General features: G+C 63.1%; 1 protein-coding gene across 5 annotated transcripts in view; it reads left to right on the top strand.

Moving 5' to 3' along the window:
* The window catches only part of Rara (retinoic acid receptor alpha), a 39,792-nt gene extending 16,223 nt beyond the window's left edge, over positions 1-23,569 (top strand). For 2 of the 5 annotated variants that reach the window (XM_013077738.3, XM_004859447.4), the window contains exons 2-9: positions 4,999-5,535; positions 17,052-17,200; positions 18,373-18,514; positions 20,228-20,388; positions 20,476-20,652; positions 21,267-21,471; positions 22,346-22,504; positions 22,904-23,569. In XM_013077738.3, the coding sequence (XP_012933192.1) occupies positions 5,358-5,535; positions 17,052-17,200; positions 18,373-18,514; positions 20,228-20,388; positions 20,476-20,652; positions 21,267-21,471; positions 22,346-22,504; positions 22,904-23,121 (1,389 nt within the window). In that variant the 5' untranslated portion in view covers positions 4,999-5,357 and the 3' untranslated portion in view covers positions 23,122-23,569. Of the gene's footprint in view, positions 1-3,043; positions 3,068-4,998; positions 5,536-8,187; positions 11,907-12,490; positions 13,036-17,051; positions 17,201-18,372; positions 18,515-20,227; positions 20,389-20,475; positions 20,653-21,266; positions 21,472-22,345; positions 22,505-22,903 lie in introns of those variants that run through there. The other 3 variants (XM_087202186.1, XM_013077739.3, XM_004859448.4) reach the window with 3 other exon arrangements.
* The last annotated feature ends 541 nt before the right edge of the window (positions 23,570-24,110 follow it).

Consider the following 24,110-nt stretch of genomic DNA (forward strand, 5'->3'; position numbering starts at 1 on the left):
AAAGATTTCCCTTTTTTGGTTTGTGAAATCCAAGAAGAGAATTTGGGACAGGGTTTCGGTCAGCCCCCCCCCCCTGTTATCTCCAACGTCCCTCTGCTCTGTCTGGGGGGAAGCAGAGCCTGGACAGCGGTAGTTTCCTCCCGGCCCTGGTGAGGAGAGGCTGGGAAAGGAAGAGCAGGCTGCAGCCCCAGTGTCCAGCTTTCCCTGCACCTGGCCAGTCAACATCGGTGCTTTTCATGACTAAGTGTCCTAAGTCACACATAACAGGCACGTAAACACGCTAAGGCCGGTGAAGGGATTTGCCACAGGTCACCCAGAGTGGCAGAGCTGAGATTTGACCCTTCAGGCCTCTGGGTTTTCCTACCATCTTCTCAGCCAGGCAACTCACCCCTTTTTCTCTTGGGGGGTGGCCCTGGGGTATGATGTGTGGGCAGCTGGGACACCTGACGCTGCAGCAGTGATCACGGCAGCCTTTATGGGTGAGAGAGGCCCAGACAAGCAGGCGCTCCAGCCCCTACCCCTTTCTGCTGGGCGCAGTGCATTAGAGGTGTGGGCCTGTGGTTTTCTCTCTCAAGGGAGGGTGCCTGCCCTGGGGAGTGAGGGTGGTTGGCACAGGGTGGAGGTTGGATGTGGGTAGTTTGTTTTCCCTCTCTCTAGTGCTGGTTTCAGTTCTCCGAAGGGGCCTTCCCTACCCCTGGGTGCAGGGGCCTGGGGCCCTGGTGTCTCCACGAAGGTCCTGGCTCCCAAAGGGTGGACTGAGGCTGGGGCTCTGCTTTCTGAGCCCTGCCCCGGGCACCCTGCCCCAGCCCATCCTTGTTCCCTGGTCACCCTGGCCCTCGGCCCGTTTCTGTGACCTTTGCACCTCACTCGGTCCCTGCCACTGTGAGTGAAGCTTGCAGGGAGCTGGGTCGGGCTCCCAGGGGTATAGGCCCTGAGACTCTCCCTGGGTGGGTGTGTAGGGAAAGTGCCATTGTGGTCCAGTTACAAACTCTCAGGGTCAGAGTTGAGACATTCTTTTTTCAGTCCTAGGGGTTGAATCCAGGGCCTTCACACTGAGCTGTATCTCAGCACTTTTAAAATTGTTTATTTTGGGGTAAAGTCTCACCTTTATCCCAAAATAGGCTGGCCTTGAATTTGTAATCCCCCTGCCTCAGCCTCCCCGGTAGCTGGGATTACAGCCCCGCACCACTGTGCCCAGCTTGAGGCATTCATGCAAAGGTGGCTGTAGTTATCTCTTCTCTGGAGAGCAAGGCCCGGCTCCAGCAAGCCCCAGCTGGGTGCCCACCCCCTAAAAGTTGGGTTAGGGACCTGGGGTCTGGAGTGAAGAGACCCTCCCCAGGGCCTGGGCCTCGGGGCCTCTCAGGGCAGGTGGGGCCTCTGTGAGGCACTGTGGGTCCCTGCGAGTGGAGGGGCCGGTGCAGCTGTGCTGGGCCAGTCCCCAGGGAGGACCCTGGAGGAGCTGGCAGAGTAGGAGGGTCGGTGGCCCGCTGCAGAGCGAGCAGTTAGAAACTGGCTGCAGCCAGGCGCATGGTGCTTGCCTGTCATCAAGCCCCGCACTCAGGAGGCTGAGGCAGGAGTTTGAGGGCAGCCGAGGACACAGTTCACGGCCTCCCTGAGGTACATGATGAGACCCTGTCTCAGAAAAAGAAAAGAGGAAAAGAAAGAAAAGAAACGGTGGTCGTGTGGAGTATGCGTTCTGGGAGTGTGCAGGAGGGTCGTGCACAGAGCTGGGCTCCCTGTGCGGTGACACAGGTGTGTGGAGATGCTGTCTCAGCCCCTCGCTCAAGCGCGTGTCTGCACACACAGGCTGGCCCTGCAGGCGTGCGCTCGGCCACCCAGGTGTCTGTTGCAGGCCTGCCCGTGTGCGCTCCCGCGTGTGAGTGTGCATGTGTGTGTGTGCATGTGTGTGCAGGCTCAGCCAGTGCCTCGCCCTCCCCCAGCCGAGTTCCCATTGTGTGGGGCCCGGAGGGGGGCTGGGGGCTGGGCAGCAGCTGTGCGGTGGGCGGGGCCCGCGGCTCTGACGTCAGCCCTCTGGGCCGGGAGGGGCTCGGGGCTGGCGTCACGGGTAGGAGTGGAAGTCCTGGTCACCCGCGAAGCCCAGGCTCCACTCCAGGGCCACCGCCTCCTCCCCGGGCGGGACCTGGCCCTCCCCGCTCTGGCCCTCGGTCCCGCGCAGGCCGGCGGGCTGGGCCAATTGGGCCGGGACCCCCGTCCCCATCGCAGGCCCGGTGAACGCATCGCCTGCTCCCCAGGCCCGGGCCGGAGCCTCCTGAGGTTGGGGACAGGGATGCAGGATGTTAGAAAGGGACGAAGGCTCCGTCCTTGTTGTGGGTCTTTGTGGGCCTGTTGGTTTTCTCAGTACTGGGGATTGAACCCAGGGCCTTCGTGCTGAACAACGACCCCAGCCCTTCTTATTTATTTTTAAATTTTGGAACAAGATCTCACTAAGCTGTCAGTCATGGGATTCGAACTTGTGAGCCTCCTACCCTAACCACGCAGAGTGGTGAGTTTATAGGGGCCCCCAACATTACCTGGCCTGATTCTTCTCCTCTTTTTTTTTTTTTCTGAGACAGGTTCTCCCTGTCTAGATCAGGCTGGCCTTGAACTCATTATGTAGCCCAGGTTGGCCTCAAACTAGCAGTGATCCCCCTGCCTCATCCTCCTGAGTGTAGAGATTACAGGTGCTGGCTCCTCCTCCTCCTCCTCTTTTGTTTTGAGACAGGGTCTGGATATGTAGTTCACTGCATAGCCTCCTGTGTAGCCCAGGCTGGCCTCAAACTTGAGATCTTGCTGCCTCAGGCTCCCAAGTGCTGGGATTCCAGGTGTGCACCACCATGCCTGGGATGTTCTTCATTTTTTAAAAAAAGTTTTATTGTTATGTAATTCACATTTTAAAAAATTTACCCACTAAAGCATATGATTCACTGGTTTTAGTATATTCACAGAGTAATACAGCTATTTCTAAGTCAGTTTCTTTTTTCCAGACAAGGTCATGCTACGTAGTCCAGGCTGGCCTCGAACTTGAAGCGATCCTCCTGCCTCAGCCTCCTGAGTTCTAGAATTATAGGTGCGTGCCACCCCACCAGGCATCGGAGTCAATTTTGGGGGGTTTTTTGGTACCGGGGATCGAACTCAGGACTCTGCGCTTGCAAGGCAGGGGGTGGAACCACTGGGCCAAACCCCCAGCCCCCAAGTCAATTTTAAAGCATTTTCATCACCCCCCAAAAAGAGCCTTCATATCATCAACCTGCCATTTCCCTCAGGTCCTTGTGCCAGCCCCTGGTAACCACAAATCTGCTATCTGTGCAGACTTGCCATTCCTGGGCATTTCATGTAAATGGAACTACACAATACACCACCCTGTGTAACTGACATTGTTTTCAAGGTATTTCATCCCTTTTTTCAGTCAAATAATATCCCATTGTATGGATATACGGCATTTTATTTATCCATTCATCAGTTAATGGACATTTTGGTTGGCTCCACTGTTTGACTGTTATGTGCAGTGGTTCTCTGAACATTTGTGTATGGGTCTTTTTTCTTTTTTGGTGCCAAGGACAATCTGGCCTTGCACATGCTGCACGAGTGGTCTACCCCCGAGCCTTATCCCCAGCCCACGTGGAGGTCTTACTGACTTACATCTTGTCTGTCTTTTGGGTAGAGACCTAGGCGTGGCCTTGCTGGGTCTTGTGCTAACTATGTTTCGTCTTTTGAGGAGCTGCCAAACTGTTTTCCAAAGCAGCTTGGCCTTCTGTAGTCCCACCAATGGTGTTTGTGGGTTCCAACTTCTCCCATTCTCCCCAGGGCTTATTATCTATCCTTTTATTATAGCCTTTTAGTGGGTGTGCAGACATTTATTAGGGAACATTCTTGAGGTCAGGTCTTGGGGGGAGAAGGGAGGGAAGACGCAGGATTGGGAAGAGCTCGATGAAGTGTTGATCAGTCGTGAATTTTTTGTATGTCTCTCTTCTTTCATCATATATTGTGTATGGATAAAATACCCGTCACATGTCTACTTTTTATTTTACGTTTTGGTCTTCTTGAGGCAGGGTCTCGCTGTGTAGTCCAGGCTGGGCTTGAACTCATTATGTCGTCCAGGGTGGATGTGAACTTGTGGCGATCTTCCTGCCTCAGCCTCCCGCGTGCTGGGATTATAGTTTATATGTCTCCTTATGCATAATTACATGCAAATAAACGTGAAGCCTCCTCTGTGGGTCTGTTTCTCTTCCCTTGCTCTGCTCTGTCACTGCCTGTCTCCCTATGACCTGGAATCCAGGTGCTTCTCTCTCTTCTGTCTATCCCTGGTGCTGTCTACGCATCCTCTGTCCAGCTGTTCACAGCAGGGTGTGGATCTGGGTGCAGTGTGAGGGGCGTCTGGCCTTTAATCTTCTGCCCCCTTCCCACGCTGTCCCATCACACCCCTCCGGCCCTGCCTCGAGGGGATGGGTGACTTCCGTGGACCGCAGTGCAGTGCTGTGTGGCGCAGGTGACGCCTGAGAGTTTCTGGTTTCCATTTCCCCCCGCCTGTGGGACCGACCCATCTGGGGTACTTGGATTTGGGGGAAGTGGTGTAAGCCAGGCCCCTGGGCTCAGGAGTTATTTTTCTGAGAAGTTCCAGTGCTTTGGGGAAGCGGCTTCTCCTCCCTCCTCCTCCCGGCGCACGTTCTGTCTTGACCTCAGGTAACCCAGACTGGGAAGGAGCCAGCTGCCTGCCTCCGGGGCCTGCCCCTTGGGTGGCACCGGGGACCCTTCCCTTGGGGAGCCTGGGTGAGAGGCCCGAGTTGCTCTGGGCCGTGTCCTCACCTCTCCAGCCCAGCTGTGCTCTCCTGCCACCCCCAGCTGCATCTGGGCCCTGCTCCCAGGCTGGCTCTGCCAGCCGGGCACTGTGCCAGTATCTGCTCAGCCGGGGGCCACGGGAAAATCTCCGGCTGGCAGGTTAGGGAGGCCCACGGGACTTGCACTCCCCTGTGCCCACTCACCTCTTTCCTCTTTCTGCAGCTCCATGGGACATGGCCGCCCAGGCCGCCTTGCTGGGGCTCATCTAGGAGTGGCGTTCCTCATGTCGCCCTGAAGGCCAGCTCTGGACCTCCCCAGGAAAGTGCCACCTTGCAGAGCTGCTCCTCCGGAGCCCCGACCCTTGGGACACCCTCCAGCCGGCGGCCCCCAGTGGAGTGGGGGCTCCAGGAGGCCAGGCCTGGCTTGCTGACCTTGGACAGCAGCTGCAGGACGGAAGAGGGGGGAGGCTGCCACCCAGACCCCCTCTGGGCCCAGGCCCCATGCCCCAAGGAGGGGCGGCCTGAAGCCCCTGCAGCCCGTGCGGGCCTGTCCACCTGCCCTTCTGACTGTGGCTTCTTGGCATGGCCAGCAACAGCAGCTCCTGCCCGACACCTGGGGGTGGGCACCTCAATGGGTACCCAGTGCCCCCCTACGCCTTCTTCTTCCCCCCGATGTTGGGTGGACTGTCGCCGCCGGGCACCCTGACCTCGCTGCCGCACCAGCTTCCCGTGAGCGGATACAGCACCCCGTCCCCGGCCAGTGAGTGCGGGTGTGCAGGGTCCGGGGGGCCACGAGCTGCAGAGCTGCTCAGATGAGGGCGCCGGAGCGGGGCTTGCCCGAGAAGGTGGTTGTGTCTGCGTGGGAGGCGCAGGGAGCGGTGGAGGCCCAGTGAGCGCCTATAAATAGCCGCAGGAACTGGACTCAGGGGCCGTGGTGGTAAACAAACCTCTTCAGGTTTGGTGCTCTGCCCCATGGCAGCTCTGCCAGGGAACCCGCAATCCAGGCCGCCACACCTATGCTCCACCTCTGCCTGGGCTCCCCGAGCATGGCCCTAGCCCCCGGCTTCCCATGTGCCGGGGTTCGAGGGAGGCACCATGGGGCAAGTCCCTGCAGGGCACCCGGCCTGCACTCTGGACTTGGCAGCGCCCCTGTGGCCTCTGCCCTCAGCCAGGAGGTCCCACGTCCCTGGGTGGGGGTCGCGGTTGCCTTCCCTGGCCGCCCAGGCCAGGTAGTGGGAGGTGGCAGCAGTGCTGGCCAGCTGGCAGTGGCCCGACTTGGGGCTTGCCAGGCCGCTTACAGTAACTCTGGGCCCCAGGGCCCAGCTGGGCGCCAGGCCAGGGCCGGGAGGAGGGAGCTGGGCTGGCCGGGAACGAGAGGGGGAGGAAGCCGTCAGGAGCAGGCCTCTGTGGGCGGGCGGTCAGCTGCTGACCTGGGAAACGGCCATCTCCCAGCCGGCGGGGCCCGAGCGCCCAGCCCTGCCTCGAACCCAGCACCCCACACACAGCTGCGGGTGAGCTGCCGGGCACCGCCACCCTAGGTGCCAACTGGGCTGGGCCAGCACCCCCATCTTCATGCGGGGGCAGCGTTGTCTCCCCGGAGCCAGGGAGTCTCTGTCCCGGGGCAGGCCCTGGCTGGGCGCCTCACCACCCGCACTGGCCGACTGCCCACCGCCACCGCTGCTTCCTGGATCGCTGCCTCTGGCCTGGCCGCAGCCCCTCCCTCCCAGGTCCACCAGCTGCCAAGAGCAGGACTTCATGTCCGCGCTCCTCTAGGTCCCTTGCCCTTGAAGCCCTGAGCTGAGAACGGACAGGTGCTGCCTCAGTTGCCCTGGCGGCAGCCGTGTCTTAAACCTTCGTCTTCTGCTGCTGCAGCCCTCCTCTCCACCCCACACAGGGCCCTGGGAGCCCCAGTTCAGGTCTGGTGCAGTCTGTGCTGGGATGGGCAGGCCCTGGGGCTCAGGGCTGCTGGCCATTAAGTGGGTGCATCTAGCGTTTGGAGAGAGCGGGAATCATATTGTGGTCTTGGGTCACTGGAGCTGGGAAAGTTGTTTGCTTCCTGCCAGGGAGGGATTTTTTTTTTTTTTTGCGGGGGGCGAGGGGTTCTGGGGATCGAACCCGGGGCCTTCACACTTAGTGCGTCCCTAGCTCTTTTTATTTGTTTACTTTGAGACACGTTCTCATTTAGTTGCTCAGGATGGGCTCCAACCTTCAACCCTCCCGCCTCATCCTCCCGGAGGGCTGGGACGGCAAGCTCGTGCCAAGATGCCTGGCAGGGTGGGATTTTTTTTACCGGAGTCAGGATCCTGTAACTGGTGTCTGTGGACAGCTCGCCCTTCCCTAGGTGGCAGGAATGGAACTCCCACCGGGCGTGGGCTCCCTGGAGGGCTGGAGGTGGGGCCGGGGCCTGGCTCCCTCCTTGTTCGCCCGCTCGGTGCCAGCCCTAGCAAATGCTTTGCCTTCCCCAGATGTAGCAAGGTCCTTCCTCTTTCTTGGAGGTGGATGGGGTGGGTGACCTTCTACCCCCAGGGCGGGGTGCCCCACTTGGTGAAAGTGGCCTTCCCCACCCTGTTGGGCAATGCCCCTTCCTGCCCCTCCTCCTCCGGGAGCCTTTGGTTTCCCAGTCCCGCCCCCTTTCTCGTAAACAACAGCACCCCCCTTCCTGTGCAGTCCCCCAGCCTGAGCTTCCGACCTTTCTGCTGGGGCCTGGAGGTGACCTTGTGCTGAGGGTGCTCATAAAGGCTTCATGAACCTGCCTTGCTAGAGCAGTGAGAACTGGTGCCTTCCGCTCCTGCTCATCCTCTGCCATCCTGTTTATGTATTTAAAAAAATAATTTTGGTGGTACTGGGGATCGAATCCAAGGGACTCTACCACTGAGCTACCTCCCTAGCCTTTCATTTTGAGATGAGGTCTGACTAAGCCATCAAGTTGCCTGGGCTGGGCTGGAACTTGTGATCCTCCTGCCTCAGCCTCCCAAGTGCTTTGTTTACAGGCCTGTACCACCATTTTAGTGGGAAACTGATGAGGCTCCCTCCTCCCCTTCTCTCCCTCCGAAGCTGTTGGGACAGTGCCTCCTTCCCCCTCCCGAGCCCTCTTCCCAGGCGGGTGGGAGGCAGCTCCTTAGGTCACTGTGGGGAGCGCTGGGTGCCGTCCTGCCGTGGCCCAGCGACAGGGTGGGAGGTGCAGGGGCCAGGACGAGACTCCCCTGGCCCTCCCTTCGGTGTCTGCAGGTGGGGAGGCCCGGTTGTGTGCTCAGGGGCAGGGGGCAGGGTTGAGCGTCTGTTGAGAAGGGGATTAATGGCTGTGTGTGCTGGTGAGCGGGTCCAGGGCTGAGCTTGCTAGGGAGAATCCAGTCTGCTGCCTCTGGGGAGGGCTGGGGTGGGGCAGGCCTGAGGTCCTGCGGTTCAGGGGTGCGGTCCTCAGGTTGTGGGAGCAGAGGGTGTCAGTGTCTTGAGGTCTTCGAGGCTGGAGGGAGCACTGAGCTGCTGAGGTGGTTGTAAATCCTGGGAATTTCCTTGGAGTGGACACGGAACCTCTCAGCTGGAGCCTGGCACTTGCTGCCACCTACCGCGTGTTGACTCTCTTGACCGCGTCTCCTCTTCCCTAAGATGCACTGGAGGAGGGTGAGGCAGGAGGATCGCCTAGAGTTCAAGGCCAGCCTGGGCCACATAGGAGACCCTGTCTCAACAAAAACCAAACCAAAAGAAAAACAGCTGAGAGTAGCAAGGCCATTGGATGGTGCGCTCAGCTGTGACCCAGGCGTGGGATCTGGAGCCCCGGGTGTGGTAGGCTGTGGTAGGCTGTGGAGCACCTGTCTGGGTCTGGGACTTTATGTTTTATTAACTTTAATCCCTGCAATCCTGGGACAGGGACTTCACCCCCATGCACATGGAGGAGAGGAGGCAGGGATGGAGCCTGCAGAGCAGGGCAGTTCGGGAGGCACCTGGGGGAGCCCCCAGGTTCAAGGCCCCCACAAGCCCCTTCCCTGTTTTGGAGGGAAGAGCCGGCTGTCTCTGCATCCCATTCCCCCCGGAAGTGGTGGATCCAGCCTGCTCAGCCCGCGGGGGAAGTCGCCGCTCTTATTCCTACTTTGTTTCAATTTGTGGGGTGGGGGCAGGGAAGCTGGAAGCCATCAGTAGAGGAGCCGGGAATGCGAGGCCTTAGGGGGAGTCCATATTTTCTGTCCATGTTTGCTCGTGGGCTGGACATGGGAAGGGCCAGGGTCTGGGGGAGCAGGCAGGGGCCCGAGCAGGGGACAGGCTTTCTCCCCTCCACTTCCTCCCCCGTTGGTGGCCACCTTCTCCCTCCCTCTTCCCACTCTCGCTGGACAATGGCAGGGACAGGCTGGGGGAGGGGGTGCTGCGCAGCCCTGCCTTTCCTGGGGTCCGGAGACTTTGGGGTGGCTTCGAAGGGAAGGGGGCCCCTCACCTTTTATCTCACAGCCTGGATACTGCAGGGGCCCCCGGCCTGAAGCCCAGCGTGGCCTGGGGGAGGGGACTTGGGAAGGAAGCCTGCCTTCCTCCTGGCCCCAAGGCATTGTGTGCGCCCTGTGTCCAGGGGTGTGTGGCCGCTGGCTGTGCCAGGGCAGGCCTGGGCTGCCTGTGGGGGGTGGCATCTGCAGAAAGAGGAAGTGGTGTCCATCTCCTGATCACGGTGGGGTGCGGTGCTGCCTTCCTTCCCCTCCACAGCCTGAGCCTGGAAGCTGCTTGGTGCTGGGCAGACCAGAAATGGAGGTTCTTGTGTCCACACCTGGACTTCCGGGTCTGGAGGTGACCTGGCCCCTGCGCCCCCTCCCCATGGGCACAGGTCTTCCGGTGCATCCGCTCTGCATCTGTCTCTCCCTTTTGCAGCGAGATTCCTAATCCGCCCTGGCCACACATCATGAGGCCTCAGGCGTCTTGGTTGTCTTGCATGGACAGTGGTGAGGAGGGCCAGCACGGAGAATGGCCACTCCGATGTCCAGAGCCTGGCACACAGCTGGTGCCCACTGGGTCTCGTGATCTGTTTGCTGTTCCCTGCAGACAGGTCAGGCCAGGAGGGGGACTTGCTTGGACAGCGGGCCAGTCCTGCCCACAACTGCTGAGGGCTGAGGGGCCGGGCGTGGCTGCCACCTGAGACACAGCCGTGCTGCAGGCCTGGCCAGAGCCTGGCTTTGTCCCCCTGTCCCAGGGTGCTGTTCTGCCTCGCCTTGTGCGGTGGCCCTTGCTGCTGCCAGGGCCGGGCACCACGCCTGTGTCATGTCATTCCCCTCGCTGCGGAAAGCCTCCATCCTTCAAGGCACATCTTGAGCGCCGCCTCTTCCCGGAGCCTCACAGATGTTCCCCTCTTTCTTGCCACATGCCTCCCTCTGAACGCCTGGGGCTCCTTTTTTTTAACTCTCATTTCTCTGCCACGCAGCTACTTCCCTATCAAGTGTCCTGAGCTGTATCCCTTTGGGAGACATCCCTGGTCACCTGATCCCTTAGGACTCCACAGCTGGGGCACAAGGCCACCCCGTAACTGGTGCCCAGGAGCCAGGGGGAAGACAGTGAGGACACAGGACTCTGCTCCAGGCAGCGGAACCACTGAGCTAAATCCCTGGCCCATGAATTATTTTGAGACGAGGTTTCATTATGTAATCAGCTGGCCTCGAACCTCCTGCCTCGGCCTCCTGCGTACTGGGTTGACAGGCATGCGCCACACCTAGCTCCCATCCCTTTTATAAGAATTGTATTTTGGGCTGGGGATTTAGCTCAGTGGTTTTGCTCCCTGCTTCGCAAGTGCAAGGTCCTGAGTTCAATCCCTGGTACCAAAAAAAACCCCAACTATTTTGAGAGTGTCTAAACTGCCCAGGCTGGGCTGGAACTTGCAATCCTCCTGCCTCAGCCTCCTGTAAGCTGGGCTTACAGGGATGTGCCACCACACCCAGTTGATTCTACCTTAAAGATATCCCCTGGCTCACACTGTCCATCACCATTAGTTTCCTGGGCTCCTCCCCAGGCGGCAGCTCCTAGGTAGTCGTTGGCCCTATGACCCATTTTCCACGCAGCTGCTGAGATACCAAGATATCGGGGATCGAACTCAGGACCCGGAGCTTGGGAGGCAAGCACGTTGCTACTGAACTAAATCCCTGGCCCTTGCTTCTCTTGGAGCCTTTCTGTTGGCTCCTGGCATCCACGGTGAAAGCCCCTGGGAATCTGTGTGTCACCCTGTCTGGGCTCAGCTGGTCTCCAGCCCCGTTTTGCCTATCTCTTGCTGCTTCTAGCACTTCCCGGAAGGCACTATCCCTCCTCCGAACCCCAGGACTTTCCCACAGTCTGTACTGGGACTGCATCCCTGCCCTTGGCCTGATTTCTCAATTTACTGTAGGTCTCCGCTTCATACACTAATTCACCTCGGACTACACGACAGCACTTATCTGGGTGCAGTCTCTCTCTGAGCTATCTGTATTTTTGATTATTTGCTCAGTGGCTCGGTAAGGGCAGGCTCACTAGGACGCTCAGGCGCTCAGGAAATGCAGTCTGTCCTGAGCCTCTGGGGAGAGAGAGCAGGGGCTTTGGTGGCCGAAAATTCTCGCTGTCTGCTTTCTGTAACTAGTGTGATCTTGGAGCACACGTCTGGCCTTCCTTTATTTGTAAGAATTCACTGACAACACGTGTGAACAACCCGGCGTCTGGGACATCCTGGGGTGTCGAGTTCCCATCCCTGCGCTGTAGAGAGCGGGCAATAGGATACCACCTCCTCCGGGGATTCCCTTGTGCCTGGGACCTACCCACCCAGGGCCTTTCTTCCCCGGAAATAGGCATCCCGAGAGCTTCCGGGAGGAAGTGGTCGGCGGGAAGGCAGCCGCCACTCCTTTTCTCTGCCCGGGCCGGACGGTGCGCGGCGCATACCCGCCGGGGAGACACGGGGCGGGGCCTTGCGCGCCGGAAGCGCGCAGTGCGGGGAGGCGGCCTCCTCCGCCGCGTGTGTGCCCCAGCGCCGCGCGGTGGTTCCGGCGGGGGGAGGCCGGAGTCACACATGATGTCACAGGCGGTGATACAAACCGGGTGTCTCGTTTCTGCACCGCGTCCGTGGAGCTCACGCCTGGCCACGTGCACCCGGGGCCTGCGCCTCCCGCCAGGACTCTGGGGGTGCGGGCCGGGCAGGACCGGGTAGGGGCCGGCGGGCGAGCCCCGCGGGCGGGCCGGTGAGCGGGTGCTGTCGCGGACAGCGGTGGGTGGGTCACCCGGAGGTGAGGCGCCGCCGGGCGAGTTCACCGAGAGTTCAGCCGCATTGCATTAGGCAAATGAGGCCGGGGCCGGGTGGGGATGCACCAGGGGAGGACACCGGGACCACCCCACCTCCGCCGCCGCGTCGCCCCGGCCAGGGCTGGACTGGAGCTCGGGGGCAGCTGGAACTGGGGTGGGGGCAACGCCCGCCCCTTCTTCCGTTTCTGCCTCGCGTGCACCCCCGTTCTGCTAGCGCCCTGCTTGCGTCTATGCTCGGCGTCTTCTCCTTCGGGCCCTCGTCCTCTTCCTGCTCCTCTGATCTTCCCGTCGAGGCCCCCCTCTCCCCGCGCCGAGCCGTCCGCAGCCAGACCGCTGAGAAAGGGTTAAGCGGGGGCGGGGTCCGGCGGGGCGGGGCGGGGCGGCGGGGGGGGCGCGGGGGGCTGGGGGCGCGGCCCGCACACCGGACTGGGCTTGGCGGAGGCGGGGCCGCGCGGGGTCCCCACCCCCACCCCCCAGAGTCCTCGCGGCGGAGAAGCCGAGGAGTCCCGGCGGGCAGGAGGAAGTGCTCGTGACCCCCGCCCCCCTCCCCGGCCCGATCCCGCCCCCAGCCTGCCGACTCGGGGAGCCGCCGGACTCTGCCTCGGACACCGGAGCCTCGCGACGGGAGCCCCCTCGAGGTGAAGCCGGCCGGGCGTCCCCCTGGAGCGCCGAAGGACTCCTCCGTGAGCGCGCAACTTCCCGCGCCCACCCGGGACTCGGACGCGGCCCTGGGGCCGGGGCGCCTGCCGCCGGGGGCGCCAGTCGGGGCCCGGGACGTGGCCCTCGCCCCCGATGGCGTCGCCGGCGGAGTGAGAGGCGGCGCGCAGGACTTCCCTGGCCGGACCCCCGTCTGCACCGGGGGAGATGTACGAGAGCGTGGAGGTGGGGGGGCTCGCCCCTGCCCCCAACCCCTTCCTGGTGGTGGATTTTTATAACCAGAACCGGGCCTGTTTGGTCCCGGAGAAGGGCCTCCCGGCCCCAGGCTCCTACTCCACCCCGCTACGGACTGCGCTTTGGAATGGCTCAAACCACTGTAGGTACTGGGCTGGTCCACCCCCATCCCCGGGGCGCGCCGTCTTCCACCTTGGGTCAGCTGTGGCTGCAGCTCGGGGCTCTGCTGGGCAGCGGCCCCCTCCGTAACCCCGGGGCACTATTTGTTCTGTCAGGGCGAGGAACTTTGCGGTTCTTCCTTCCAGGACACACTAGTCTTCTTCCACTTTCCTGGGGGACAGGAATCCCGCTCCCGGCCCGGGCTTTTTGCTCTGTTGCTCAAGTCTCTGAGCCTCACAGTGGGCTGGAGGGTGGGTGCGGGACCAGCCGGAGGCCTTGTCCGTTCCCAGGACCCAAGGCCTGGGGGGGGGGGGCTCCTGGGCGACACTGCTGCTCCCAGCTCTGCGCTCGGGTCATCATAGTGGGTGTCGGGACGGGGCCCTGTCTTTGGGCTGGGCAGGGTGGCAGAAGGGCATCTTCACACTCGGCCCGCCACCCTGGCCAACCCTTCCATCTCCAGGAGGGGCGCTGTCCCTCGAGGTTGTCCCGAGGCCGGCCCCTTCGCAGCTTTCCTCTCCGCGCTGGAGGGGAGTAGGATGCTGATCTGGTTTGTTCTCTGGGGGAGGAGTTTGCTGCGGGGGGGGGGGGGCTGCTCCGGAAATGAGGGTGCAACCCTCCGAACCCTATGTTTCCTGAGTCCTTTTGTTACTCGTCCGGGAATAAATGGGACCAGCCTTATGCTGCCCCTAAGAATGGCCCTATTGGGGACCTTCTCCAGGGTGGGTCCAGGCTCCTGAGGAAGGAGAGCTGCAGGCACACCTGGGCGTGTTGCTGCCCAGCTGGGAGGAGCGGGCACTGGGTGTCAGGGGAGCAGGTGCACGGGGTTATTGGCAGGTGACTTGGGTTCTCCCCCTGCCTGCTCTGCCCTGGGCTCAGCTCTTCCCAGGAGGTTCCCCACCGCCCCGGACTTGCTGCCACTTGCCTGCCTGCGAGTAAAGAGGACTGGAGAAGGGCCAAGGGCCGGTCCTGCCTTGAGGGACCTCAGGGGGGATTGCCAGCCACCTCTGTCCTCCCAGGGACACCTTAACCCCAGCCTTTCCTATTGTCTGCCCCCCCCCCCCTGCCTTTGGGCAGAAAGGCAGGGGTGACCCACGATGGTCCATCATCCCAGCCCTGGAGGAAGGGCCCCTAGCCTCCCCCTGGGGGATCAGGGCAGGGCTGCCAGGCCCACCCCCTCCTCCAGTTGGGAAGCTGGGCTCTTCCCGTCCCGGGGGACAACTCAGCTGTTCCTGGCCCGGGAGCTTAGAGGAGGATCTTGGAGGGGGAGGCAGCCGGGCTTCCCCCCGCCCTGGACGGACAGGGGTGCCTCTGCAGCCTGGGCTCCTCTCCCCAGGAAGGGCTGGGGCTGGACATTAGCCCCTGCCTGGGGTGTGCAGGACCAACGTCACCGCCTTGGCGGGCCCCCTTTGCCAGGGGAGGCCCTCCTGTGACTGGAGTCGCTTGCAGCCCCCTCCTGGGCAGGCTTCACTCTGCCTGCCTCCACTGGCGTTGGGGACAGAGCGGGGCCTGGGGACCCGCAACCCCAGTCTCGGTGCACCGGGGACAAGGGGTGTGCAGGATGTGCCATCCTCGGTGCCTCCTCCCCGCCCGTCTCGCCCCTCGAAGCCTCACCAGCTCCCAGACGTCTAAGAATGCGAAGCACGTGGGTGCCGTGGGGGAGGGGAGGGCGATGCTTATCTGGTGGAGGCCCGACCTTCTTCCGCCTGCGCGGACCAGGCCACCGCGGCCTCCCGGGAGGAGGAAGGGCGGTGGGAAGGCTGGAACTCGCTGGCCGCCCTCCCCGGGGCTGTGCGGGGAGCTGGAGCGGAGGGCGCCGGCTGCACGGGAGGGGGCCGCTGGCTGGCCGGGAGCCCGGCCGGTTTCCTGCCGATAGACTCCAGGAAACAGGCCCCTCGAGAGCGGGCCGAGTTGGCTGCTCCGGGGGCGTGGGGACTCCCGTCCAGGGAGGAGGGGACCCTGGGCTCAGCCCTCGCTGGGCGCTGGAACTTTGAGCCCAGAAGGTGTGGCGCAGCTGCAGTGCGGCCCACACGCAGGAAGGGGAGATTTGCGGGCTGGGGCCCCTGGCGGGGAAGCCGGGTGGGAGGGGCCGGGGGACCCTCCCTACCCCTGTGTGTAGAGCCCCTTCGTTCCCCAGCCCTGCAGAGGCCACTGGTCCACACCTCTGCTACGATCCTGGGCTGCTGGCTGGAGGCCTGGGAAGGTGCCGACTGGGCCCCCAGCTCTGGGTTCAAAGGGCAGTGCGCGAAAAAAACCTCGGAGCCGTTACCTGGGTGACAGGTGGGAGGGGTGGGCTGGGGTACAGAGGTGCCAGCAGGCTGCTTGAGGGTAGGGAGGAGCCCTCACCCTGCCCACACTGTAGCCGGCCTTGGGTCATCTGGCCCCTCCTGCCAAAAATCTTCAAAAGTGCATTCTTTGGGCTCTGTGCGCACCCTGCAGACTTGGCCTAGCTCCAGAGTTCTGTGGGCCTTTGCCCCTCTGGGGCGTCCTGGTGGAGAGCGGCCTGGCCCTCCTCCCCCGTGCCCCGCCCTCCACTCTGAACCTGGAGCCCTGTCCTCTCCTGGCCAGCAGGAGCTGGATGCGCAGCGGGGGAGGCCACCACTGCCTTTTGGAATGCCAGTGTGAGGGGACTGGGGCACAGCCCCACACCCTGTCCTTGACCCCCCCCCCAAGCCTGGATTGTCTATTGTTACTGCTTTTACGTCTTGGAAAAAGTTAGCACAACAAAGGGCTCCTTTGTGGCTCACCCCTCTACCTCCTGGCCCCCTGTCTGTCCCAGCAGCTGCTCCTGGCCTCTGTGCTCTGAGTTTCTTGTCTGGCCTGGGGAGGCCGAGGTGGAGGAAACTGAGGCAGGGCCACTTGGTCACTGGGGTGGCAGTGATGATTCTGCCAGGCCCATAGGGGTGCGGGTCTGGGGCAGGGGAGGGGACATGGGGCTACGGCAGAGCTGCTGGGAGCAGGCTGGTGGGGAGGTGCTGGGCAGGCCCTGCAGGAGCCCGCAGAGCCCTGGCAAGGCTGTTGGCCTGGTTCTTGTCACCTGCCCCCCGGCAGGCGCTGGTGTGTCTGCAGGCGAGGGGCAGGGGCCGCCTCCTCCCTCTGCCTTGACCTGGGGCCACAGGATAGGACGTGTGTCCGAAGGTTCCTGGGCTCTAGGCATCAGTGCCCGGGGCGCGGATGAGAGCGAGCTGGAATCCACCCATGGCGGGGACACGGGGACACCCTGGCCCTTGGGGGAATCTGGGTTGCCTCAGTCCTGTTCTTATCTGGCACCCTGGGCACACAGCCCCTCCCAGGGCAGCCTGGTTCCGCCCGGGGCGACGGGCACGGGCCAGACACGGGGAGGTTTGGCCAGTGCTCTGCTGGCTGGGTCGCCCCGCCTGGCTGCCCTCTTGGAGCTGAATGACAGGAGGGGTGGGACCCGGGACTGAGGCCAGACAGACCGGGCATTGATGGGAACAGAACCCCTTTGTGGTGCTGGCTCCCTCCAGACATGGGCACCCAGAGGATGGGGGGCCTCTCGTCTCGGGATCCCCTACCTGCCTGTCTGCGCGCTGCCCCGCACTTGTGCCTCTGCGGTGCACACCCTGCCCAGTCCCCGATTGTCCATGGGGGAGGGGCTGTGGCTGCTGGCAGAGGGGCAGGAGGGGAGCGGACGCAGAGGGGTGAGCTGGCAGCCTGCTTGGAGTATCCTGTTGACCCCCGTTTCCTCTGCCCTGGCTCGTGTCCTCTTCCCTGCTCCTCAGGCCTTAACGCCTTCCTGTCTTGGGGGAGCCTGCCCAGGGTGCCCCGAGCCACTCTGCACCCTAGAGTGCAGCCTGGCCTTCGCACACACCCGTCCCAAGGTTTAAATCCCATCTTCCTGGTGTTGACAGTGGGGTCCCAGGGAAGCGGACAGGAGTGGCCGGGGGTTAGACACCCCCTCCAGGCTCAGCCCCGGGAGGCAGGTGGGCGGGGCCCTGCTGGCCACCTGGGTCCCTAACTGCCGCCTCTCCTCTCCCCCAGCCATCGAGACCCAGAGCAGCAGCTCCGAAGAGATCGTACCCAGCCCGCCCTCGCCGCCACCCCTGCCCCGCATCTACAAGCCCTGCTTTGTCTGCCAGGACAAATCCTCAGGCTACCACTATGGGGTCAGCGCCTGTGAAGGCTGCAAGGTGAGCGGGGTCTCGGGGGGGCCTCAGTGAGGCGCGGTTCGCCGCTGCTGCCTAGGCCTGAGTGTGCACAGTCCCGTGTGGCTGGCCCTGAAGTCTCCCTTCTCTGGGAGTTGGCAGCAGCCTGGGAAGGGTCACAGGCCACCTGCCCTCCGTGGCAAGCAGGGCTCCCCCAAACGGAGATCCTCTCTGGGCTCAGCCCCTCTCCACGTCTCCATCGCCCGGCTGGCAGGGCGTGTACCGGTTCTGCCACCGCTGCACAGGTTGCCATGGTGAGCTGGCTGCCGATGGCTCCTGGCCGCGGACTTGGGAGGCCTGCCCTCTGCCGCTCTCCTGAACCTTGCCGTGCAGCCTGGAGGAAGGTGGAGAGTGGGCACCCTGCCTTGGTCTTCCCTTCAGGTGCCCAGGCTATGGGCTCCGGGTGCAGGTGTGGCTTGGCTTCCCAGCAGCTCTGGGCCGGGCGTCCCCTGTGGCTCTCCTCGGGGGCTGCACAAGATTCCTCTGCCAGGGACCAGGGCTTAAGTGCTGCCAGCGCGGCCAGGGGTGGTGGTGCACACCTGTTATTTGGGGGTTGCTGAGGCAAGAGGGTCAAAAGTTCAAGGGCAGCCTGAGTGATTTAGGAAAATCCTTGTCTCAAAATAAAATAAAAGGGGCTGAGGAGGAAGCTCAGCGCTCCTGGGTTCAGTCCTCAGTAGCACCATCAAAAATTAGGAAGCGGCCCAGCTTCTGGGCCAGGCTCCGGGCCACCCCTCAGCCTGGAGCGGCCATCCCAGTGGCGAGACAGGCCCGGGGCCATGCACAGGCCTCACGCGGGGTCTGCTTGTCCCGAGTCTGCCTGTCTGTGCAGCCCTTGCACATCCGCCTGGTCACTGCGCTGCGCCTGAGTGTGCACGAGGGTGTATTTGTTCCTCTGTCCTGCTTTCTCCACCTCTTCCTGCGTCCTGAGGCCTGGGGTGTGGGTTCCAGGTGTCTGCGTCACATGCATCCAGCCCCAGTGTCCGCGTTCTGTCTCCTCAGCCCTGCTGACATCCTGTCCTCAAAAGAGAGGACGTGGGTGCAGCTGGGGTCCTGGGTCCCCCCAGGAGCATCCTTGGGGCCGTCACCGTTCAGGTGGGTGATGGGCCAGGCCCCAGTGCCAGGCCATGGCTGCCTGACTCCCTTCCTTCCACACCCAGGGCTTCTTCCGCCGCAGCATCCAGAAGAACATGGTGTACACTTGTCACCGGGACAAGAACTGCATCATCAACAAGGTGACCCGGAACCGCTGCCAGTACTGCCGGCTGCAGAAGTGCTTCGAAGTGGGCATGTCCAAGGAGTGTGAGTGCACAGGGCTTGCGCTGGGCAGGGCACTCGGGCTGGGCGGAGGACAGGCTGCGTGTGTGTGGCTGTGGGTCTGAATGTGGGTCCCTGCTGTAGGGTAGCGTGCACGGAACCGTTGTCTTTGCATGCCCAGCTGTGTGTGTGCTTGTCTGCACCCAGTGGGTTCCATCCCGGCCCTCATGGCTTTGCAGCGGGGCTGGGAGCCTCTCAGGGACAGGATCTGAACCCTGGGCCAGAAGCCGTTGTCTGAGGAAGTCTGAGCCTGGAGCTGCAGAAGAGAACTGGGGTCCTTGAGGCATGGGGGTGTCCCGGTTGGGCCCAGCTGAGGCCCCTGCAGGGAGGGCGGGGAAAGCTGGACAGGGAGACCCTCTTGTGTTGAATCATGAGTGTTGCTGTGGTGACCGGTGATTGATGATGTCAGAGATAAATGACGCTGACAGACGCCTCCTTGTCTGCGTGGCCGTTGCCATGGAGCCTGAGCCTTGGGGGGATGCAGTGGGGGAGGGGGCTGCAGGACCCCCGAGCTCTTTGTGGGGAGGGAAGTGGAGAGGAAGTGGGGCATTAGGGAGACATGGGGCTGTGGGCCGACTCGGCCTGGTGCCCCAGGAAGGAACTGAGGGGACCTGGGCATGTGGACACCTGGAGCCAGGGGAGGCAGGGCCCTGGCAACTTGGACCTGCGGGCCTGGAACGCGCGGCTGACGGGGGCTGAAGGGCCATCACCTCCTCCGTCCCTCCCTCTGGGCCACCACCTTCTGCTCTTCCCTGCAGAAGGACCCGGGTGCGGACCCCTCTCCTGTCCAGGCACAAACTCCCCCTTTCTCTCCCTCCTTCCCCTCCGGCTGCTCCTGCTCGTGCCCGTGCCCGGAGCTGAGCAGCTGCCATTTCAATAGAATTAAAGCTTCCGAATGATAAACGTCTTGTCACAGCTGCAATTTTCTCTTCCCAAATTATCCCCCCACTCTCCTGCTCCCTCTCCCTTCTCTCCCCTGCACTTTATTGAATTTGCAGAATCGACATGAGTGATCTCCAAATTATGCGGGGGGGGGGGGGCGGCTCCCCGGCCCCACCCCCCACTCCCTTCCTCCCTGTCAGCAGCCTCCGCCTCTGGCCCAGTGAGTGATTGTGTGTCTGGTATAATCGGCTGGTAACGACCCCATCGCTTCTTTAAAGCCGAGTGGTGTGTGCGGCTCAGCGCCCCTGGTGATTTGTCAGCTCTCCCGCTAATGGGCCCAGAGTCTCCACTTGCCCCCCACTCTGGGCTGGGGAGCCCCACTCCCGCCGGCTGCCCCAGAGCGGCCCCAGAGTCAGTCCCAGGGCCCCCGGGAGGGAGGCTGTTGTTGGGAGGGTGGTGGCCGTGCGGGCTCAGTAGGTCCCTCCCAGGGGACAGAGCAGGGAGGCAGGCCGTGTGCAGGATCCCTGCCCCATGCCAGGCGTGTGTCGTGTATGTGGCCACCCCTGTGTGTGTGTGGGTCCGGTGGACTTGGAGGGCCAGAGCGGTGAGTCCTTGCCTGCCTGTGCACGTGTGTGCACCTGAGCGTGCTTGCGTGTGCATGTGTGTGCGTGTGTGTGCATGCGCGTGCACTGGCCGGGGTGGAGCAGCGGGGAGCTGGCCCGTGGGGCACACTCAGGCCGTGCCTGACCTAGACATGGGGTGCACGCTGTGGCTGCCACCCCCTGACCACTCTGCGCACTCCTGCATCCCCCACAGCGGTGAGGAACGACCGGAACAAGAAGAAGAAGGAGGCACCCAAGCCAGAGAGCTCGGAGAGCTGCACGCTGACGCCCGAGGTCGGGGAGCTCATCGAGAAGGTGCGCAAAGCGCACCAGGAGACCTTCCCCGCCCTCTGCCAGCTGGGCAAATACACTACGGTACGGCGCCCGTCGCCTCTGGAGGAGGCCAGGCCCGGGGCCAGCTGACGGAGCCGCGCGGTGCATGCTCACTGTCCCCTCCCCCAGAACAACAGCTCGGAGCAGCGTGTGTCACTGGACATCGACCTCTGGGACAAGTTCAGCGAGCTGTCCACCAAGTGCATCATCAAGACGGTGGAGTTCGCCAAGCAGCTGCCTGGCTTCACCACCCTCAGCATCGCCGACCAGATCACCCTCCTCAAGGCTGCCTGCCTGGACATCCTGGTGAGGCCCCGCCCCGTCCACGCCCTGAGCGGCAGGCTGCACACGCGTCCACCCACGTCCACACCGTCGCCGGTCACCTGGTGGGGTCATCTGGTGGGGCTGGTCCTAAGTGGGGTGTCGGGGGCCAGGTCCCCACACCCCACATCCCATCCTGACACCTTCCTGCATGTGGCCTGGCTGGGAAACAGGCCACACGAGTGACAGGGACCCTGGCAGCAGGGGCCAGTGTCCTGGAGCAGTGATCTCTGGGGCTGCTGTAGGAGGGAAAGGGAGAGGGCGTCCTTCTTAGGAGAAGGCTGGTCAGGACAGCAGGCCTCGGGGCCACCAGGGCGCCTGTCACCGAGCACGAGCTCGGTCCATCTGCTCCCTCTCCACATTCTGGGATGGGCAGCTGGGGTTGGGTTTGGGTAGGAGCGGGGTCCATGTGGCTGGGCCAGGATGTCTTCACAGCCCCTGTGCTGCTTGCATCTGGGAGCTGGGCTCCCCCAGATTCCCTGGCTGGATGCAGGGCCTGTCAGCCTCATCTCCAGCGCTCTGGGCCACCTCGAGGGTCCCCGGGGGTGCGGGCTGCAGTGCGGGGGAGGTCAAGGCCTGAGCTGCGCCCTTCACCCCAGATCCTGCGGATCTGCACGCGGTACACGCCGGAGCAGGACACCATGACCTTCTCCGATGGGCTAACCCTGAACCGGACCCAGATGCACAACGCTGGCTTTGGTCCCCTCACCGACCTGGTCTTTGCCTTCGCCAACCAGCTGCTGCCCCTGGAGATGGACGATGCAGAGACGGGGCTGCTCAGCGCCATCTGCCTCATCTGTGGAGGTGGGCAGGGGCCCGGGGCACGGCTCTGTCCAGGCCCCCACGGGACACTGAGGCACGGGGGCCAGACCTGGTCTGGCCATGTGGGAAGGCAGTGACGGGCGGCCCGAGCTTGGGCGCCCTGAGTGTGGGCAGCGCGTGTGCAGGGCATGAAGAGCTAGGCCTGGAAGGCAGATGCCCATACTCGAGTCCTGGGCCACTGCGGGAACTTAAGCAGGTTGCCAAACGTCTGGAAGCCTCCCTTTCTGTCCAAGGGGGCATGACTGGTCTCTACCTCAGTAAGCTGGGTGAATGTTGGCTCAGTTCGTGTTCATTGCTGTTATATTTATTTTTAAATTTTTTCTTTTTTCTTGTTTTGGTATCGGGGATCAAATTCGGGTCCTTGCTCTTGTGCAGCAGGCTGCAAAACCACTGAGCTAAATCCCCAGCCCTTCATTTTTGGTTTTTTGAGACAGTCTCGCTATGTAGTGGAGGCTGGCCTCGAACTCACAGCGATTCTCCTGCCTCAGCCTCCCGAGTGCTGGGATTACAGGCGTGCGCTCCCACGACAGGCATTTGTTACTATTTTATTGTGATTTCCACCTTGTCACCCAGGTGTTCTGAGTACTGATGGGTGTGACTGGGCAGCCAGCTGGGAATCCTTTCCCTGCGTGCGGGGGCATCCCAGCCGCACAGGCTGTTGGGGGCAGCCCCTGCTCCCAATCCTCTGTCCCCACCAGCCACGCGAACCCCTGCGCCCTCTGCCCTGCCCTGCCCTGCCCTGCCCTGCCTTGCCCTGCCCTAGGAAGCGGGGGCCGCCCTGACCTGGCCGGCGCACACGCGCCCTCCGGTGGCCGAGGCCGGGAGTGCAGCTGAGCTCTGTCCTGGCGCCTCCTAGACCGGCAGGACCTGGAGCAGCCCGAGCGGGTGGACCTGCTGCAGGAGCCGCTGCTGGAAGCGCTGAAGGTCTACGTGAGGAAGCGCAGGCCCAGCCGCCCGCACATGTTCCCCAAGATGCTCATGAAGATCACCGACCTGCGCAGCATCAGCGCCAAGGGTGAGCCTGTCCCTGCCTGGGCCCACATGACGTCCTGCTCGTCTGGACCCAGCCTGTCCCGTCCGCGGCAGTTAAGGGCTCAGTTCTGGAGTCAGGTTGCATGGCTATCACTCACATCTCTGAGCCTCAGTTCCCCACCAGAGGAGCGGGACAGTGATAGTATTTTTTCTTGCTGTGTAGCCCAGGCTGGCCTAGAACTCATGGTGATCCTCCTGCTTCAGCCTCCCATCCTGGGATCACAGGCCTGAGCCGCCACGCCTGGCTTAGTGATAGGATTTTGAGGCTTTGCTGCCCTGTCCCAAGCCCCAGTTCAGGGGCTCCAGGGAGCTGCACGCGTGAGGTTCCGCGGCCCGAGCAGGCCTCCTGCCGGGCCGCCCCTGACTCGCCGCCCTCCCCCAGGGGCTGAGCGCGTGATCACGCTGAAGATGGAGATCCCGGGCTCCATGCCGCCGCTCATCCAGGAGATGCTGGAGAACTCCGAGGGCTTGGACACTCTGAGCGGACAGCCGGGGGGCGGGGGGCGGGAGGGCGGTGGCCTGGCCACCGCGACGGGCAGTTGTAGCCCCAGCCTCAGCCCCGCCTCCAACAGAAGCAGCCCGGCCACCCACTCGCCGTGACCACGACCGCGACCGCGGCGCCCGATGGACACAGCTCCCGCCCCACGCTCCGGCTTTCTCCGCCTCCCACCGACTGCGTGACCCCCGCCAGCGTGGACGCCCGCGGCCCAGGCTGACCTGGGCACCTTCCGGGGACGGCAGGGGCGGACTGTGCTCTCCCGCAGCCCGGCTGGTGACCCCTGGTGGCGGGAGGACCAAGCCGGGACCCCGCCCGCCGCGCCCACCTTCATCACCAGCAGGTGCCTGGCCGGCTCCCTATCCCGAACTCAAGCCATCGCTCCCCGCTCGGGGACCCGCCCTGCCTCGGTTGGTGACGGGGTGGCCGGGGTGGGGTCCCCCCTGTACATACCCCGCCATACCAACCCCCAGGTATTCTCGCTGGTTTTGTTTTTATTTTTAAATTTTTTTTGTTTTGATTTTTTAAATAAGAATTTTCATTTTAAGCACATTTATACTGAAGGAATCCGTGCTGTGTATTGGGGGGAGCTGGATCCAGAGGTGGGGGTGGGGAAGCTCCCAGGGCTCCTTCCCCTCCTTGTCCCGCGCCCCGGCCCCCAGCCGCTCCTCCTCGGTCCTCTTAATACTGTGAAGTGCTAACTTTCGAGGCCCGAGACCCTCCTGCAGTGGCACCCGGCCCCCTCTGCCTGCCGCCCGCGCCGGGTGTGGACGCCTCGGCCTGGCGCGGGGTGCGGCGTGGCCGGGGGCTCGACCGCAGAGCACGCGGGGCCCCCATCATCCGAGGGGCTGCCCGGGGTCCCTGCTGCCTCGCCCCAGCCTCAGCCACCAGCACCCCTGCCCCCAGACACACGCGCGTGCACACATGCACGCGCACACACGCGCACGCACTGTGGACACAGGCGGCCGACACGAGGCCGAGTCCCGTCCCGGCCCCCCCCCGGCGCCCCCCTCCCTCCTTGACCCGCCCCCTCCTTGACCCGCAGGCCGGGCCTGGAGGCCCCTCCGTCCCGCACTGGCCGGGCGCGGCTCCT

This window comes from Heterocephalus glaber, unplaced genomic scaffold (genome assembly GCF_053883595.1).
Source record: "Heterocephalus glaber isolate CG9 unplaced genomic scaffold, H.glaber_assembly_v1.0 deba00001773, whole genome shotgun sequence".
NCBI lineage: Eukaryota > Metazoa > Chordata > Mammalia > Rodentia > Bathyergidae > Heterocephalus > Heterocephalus glaber.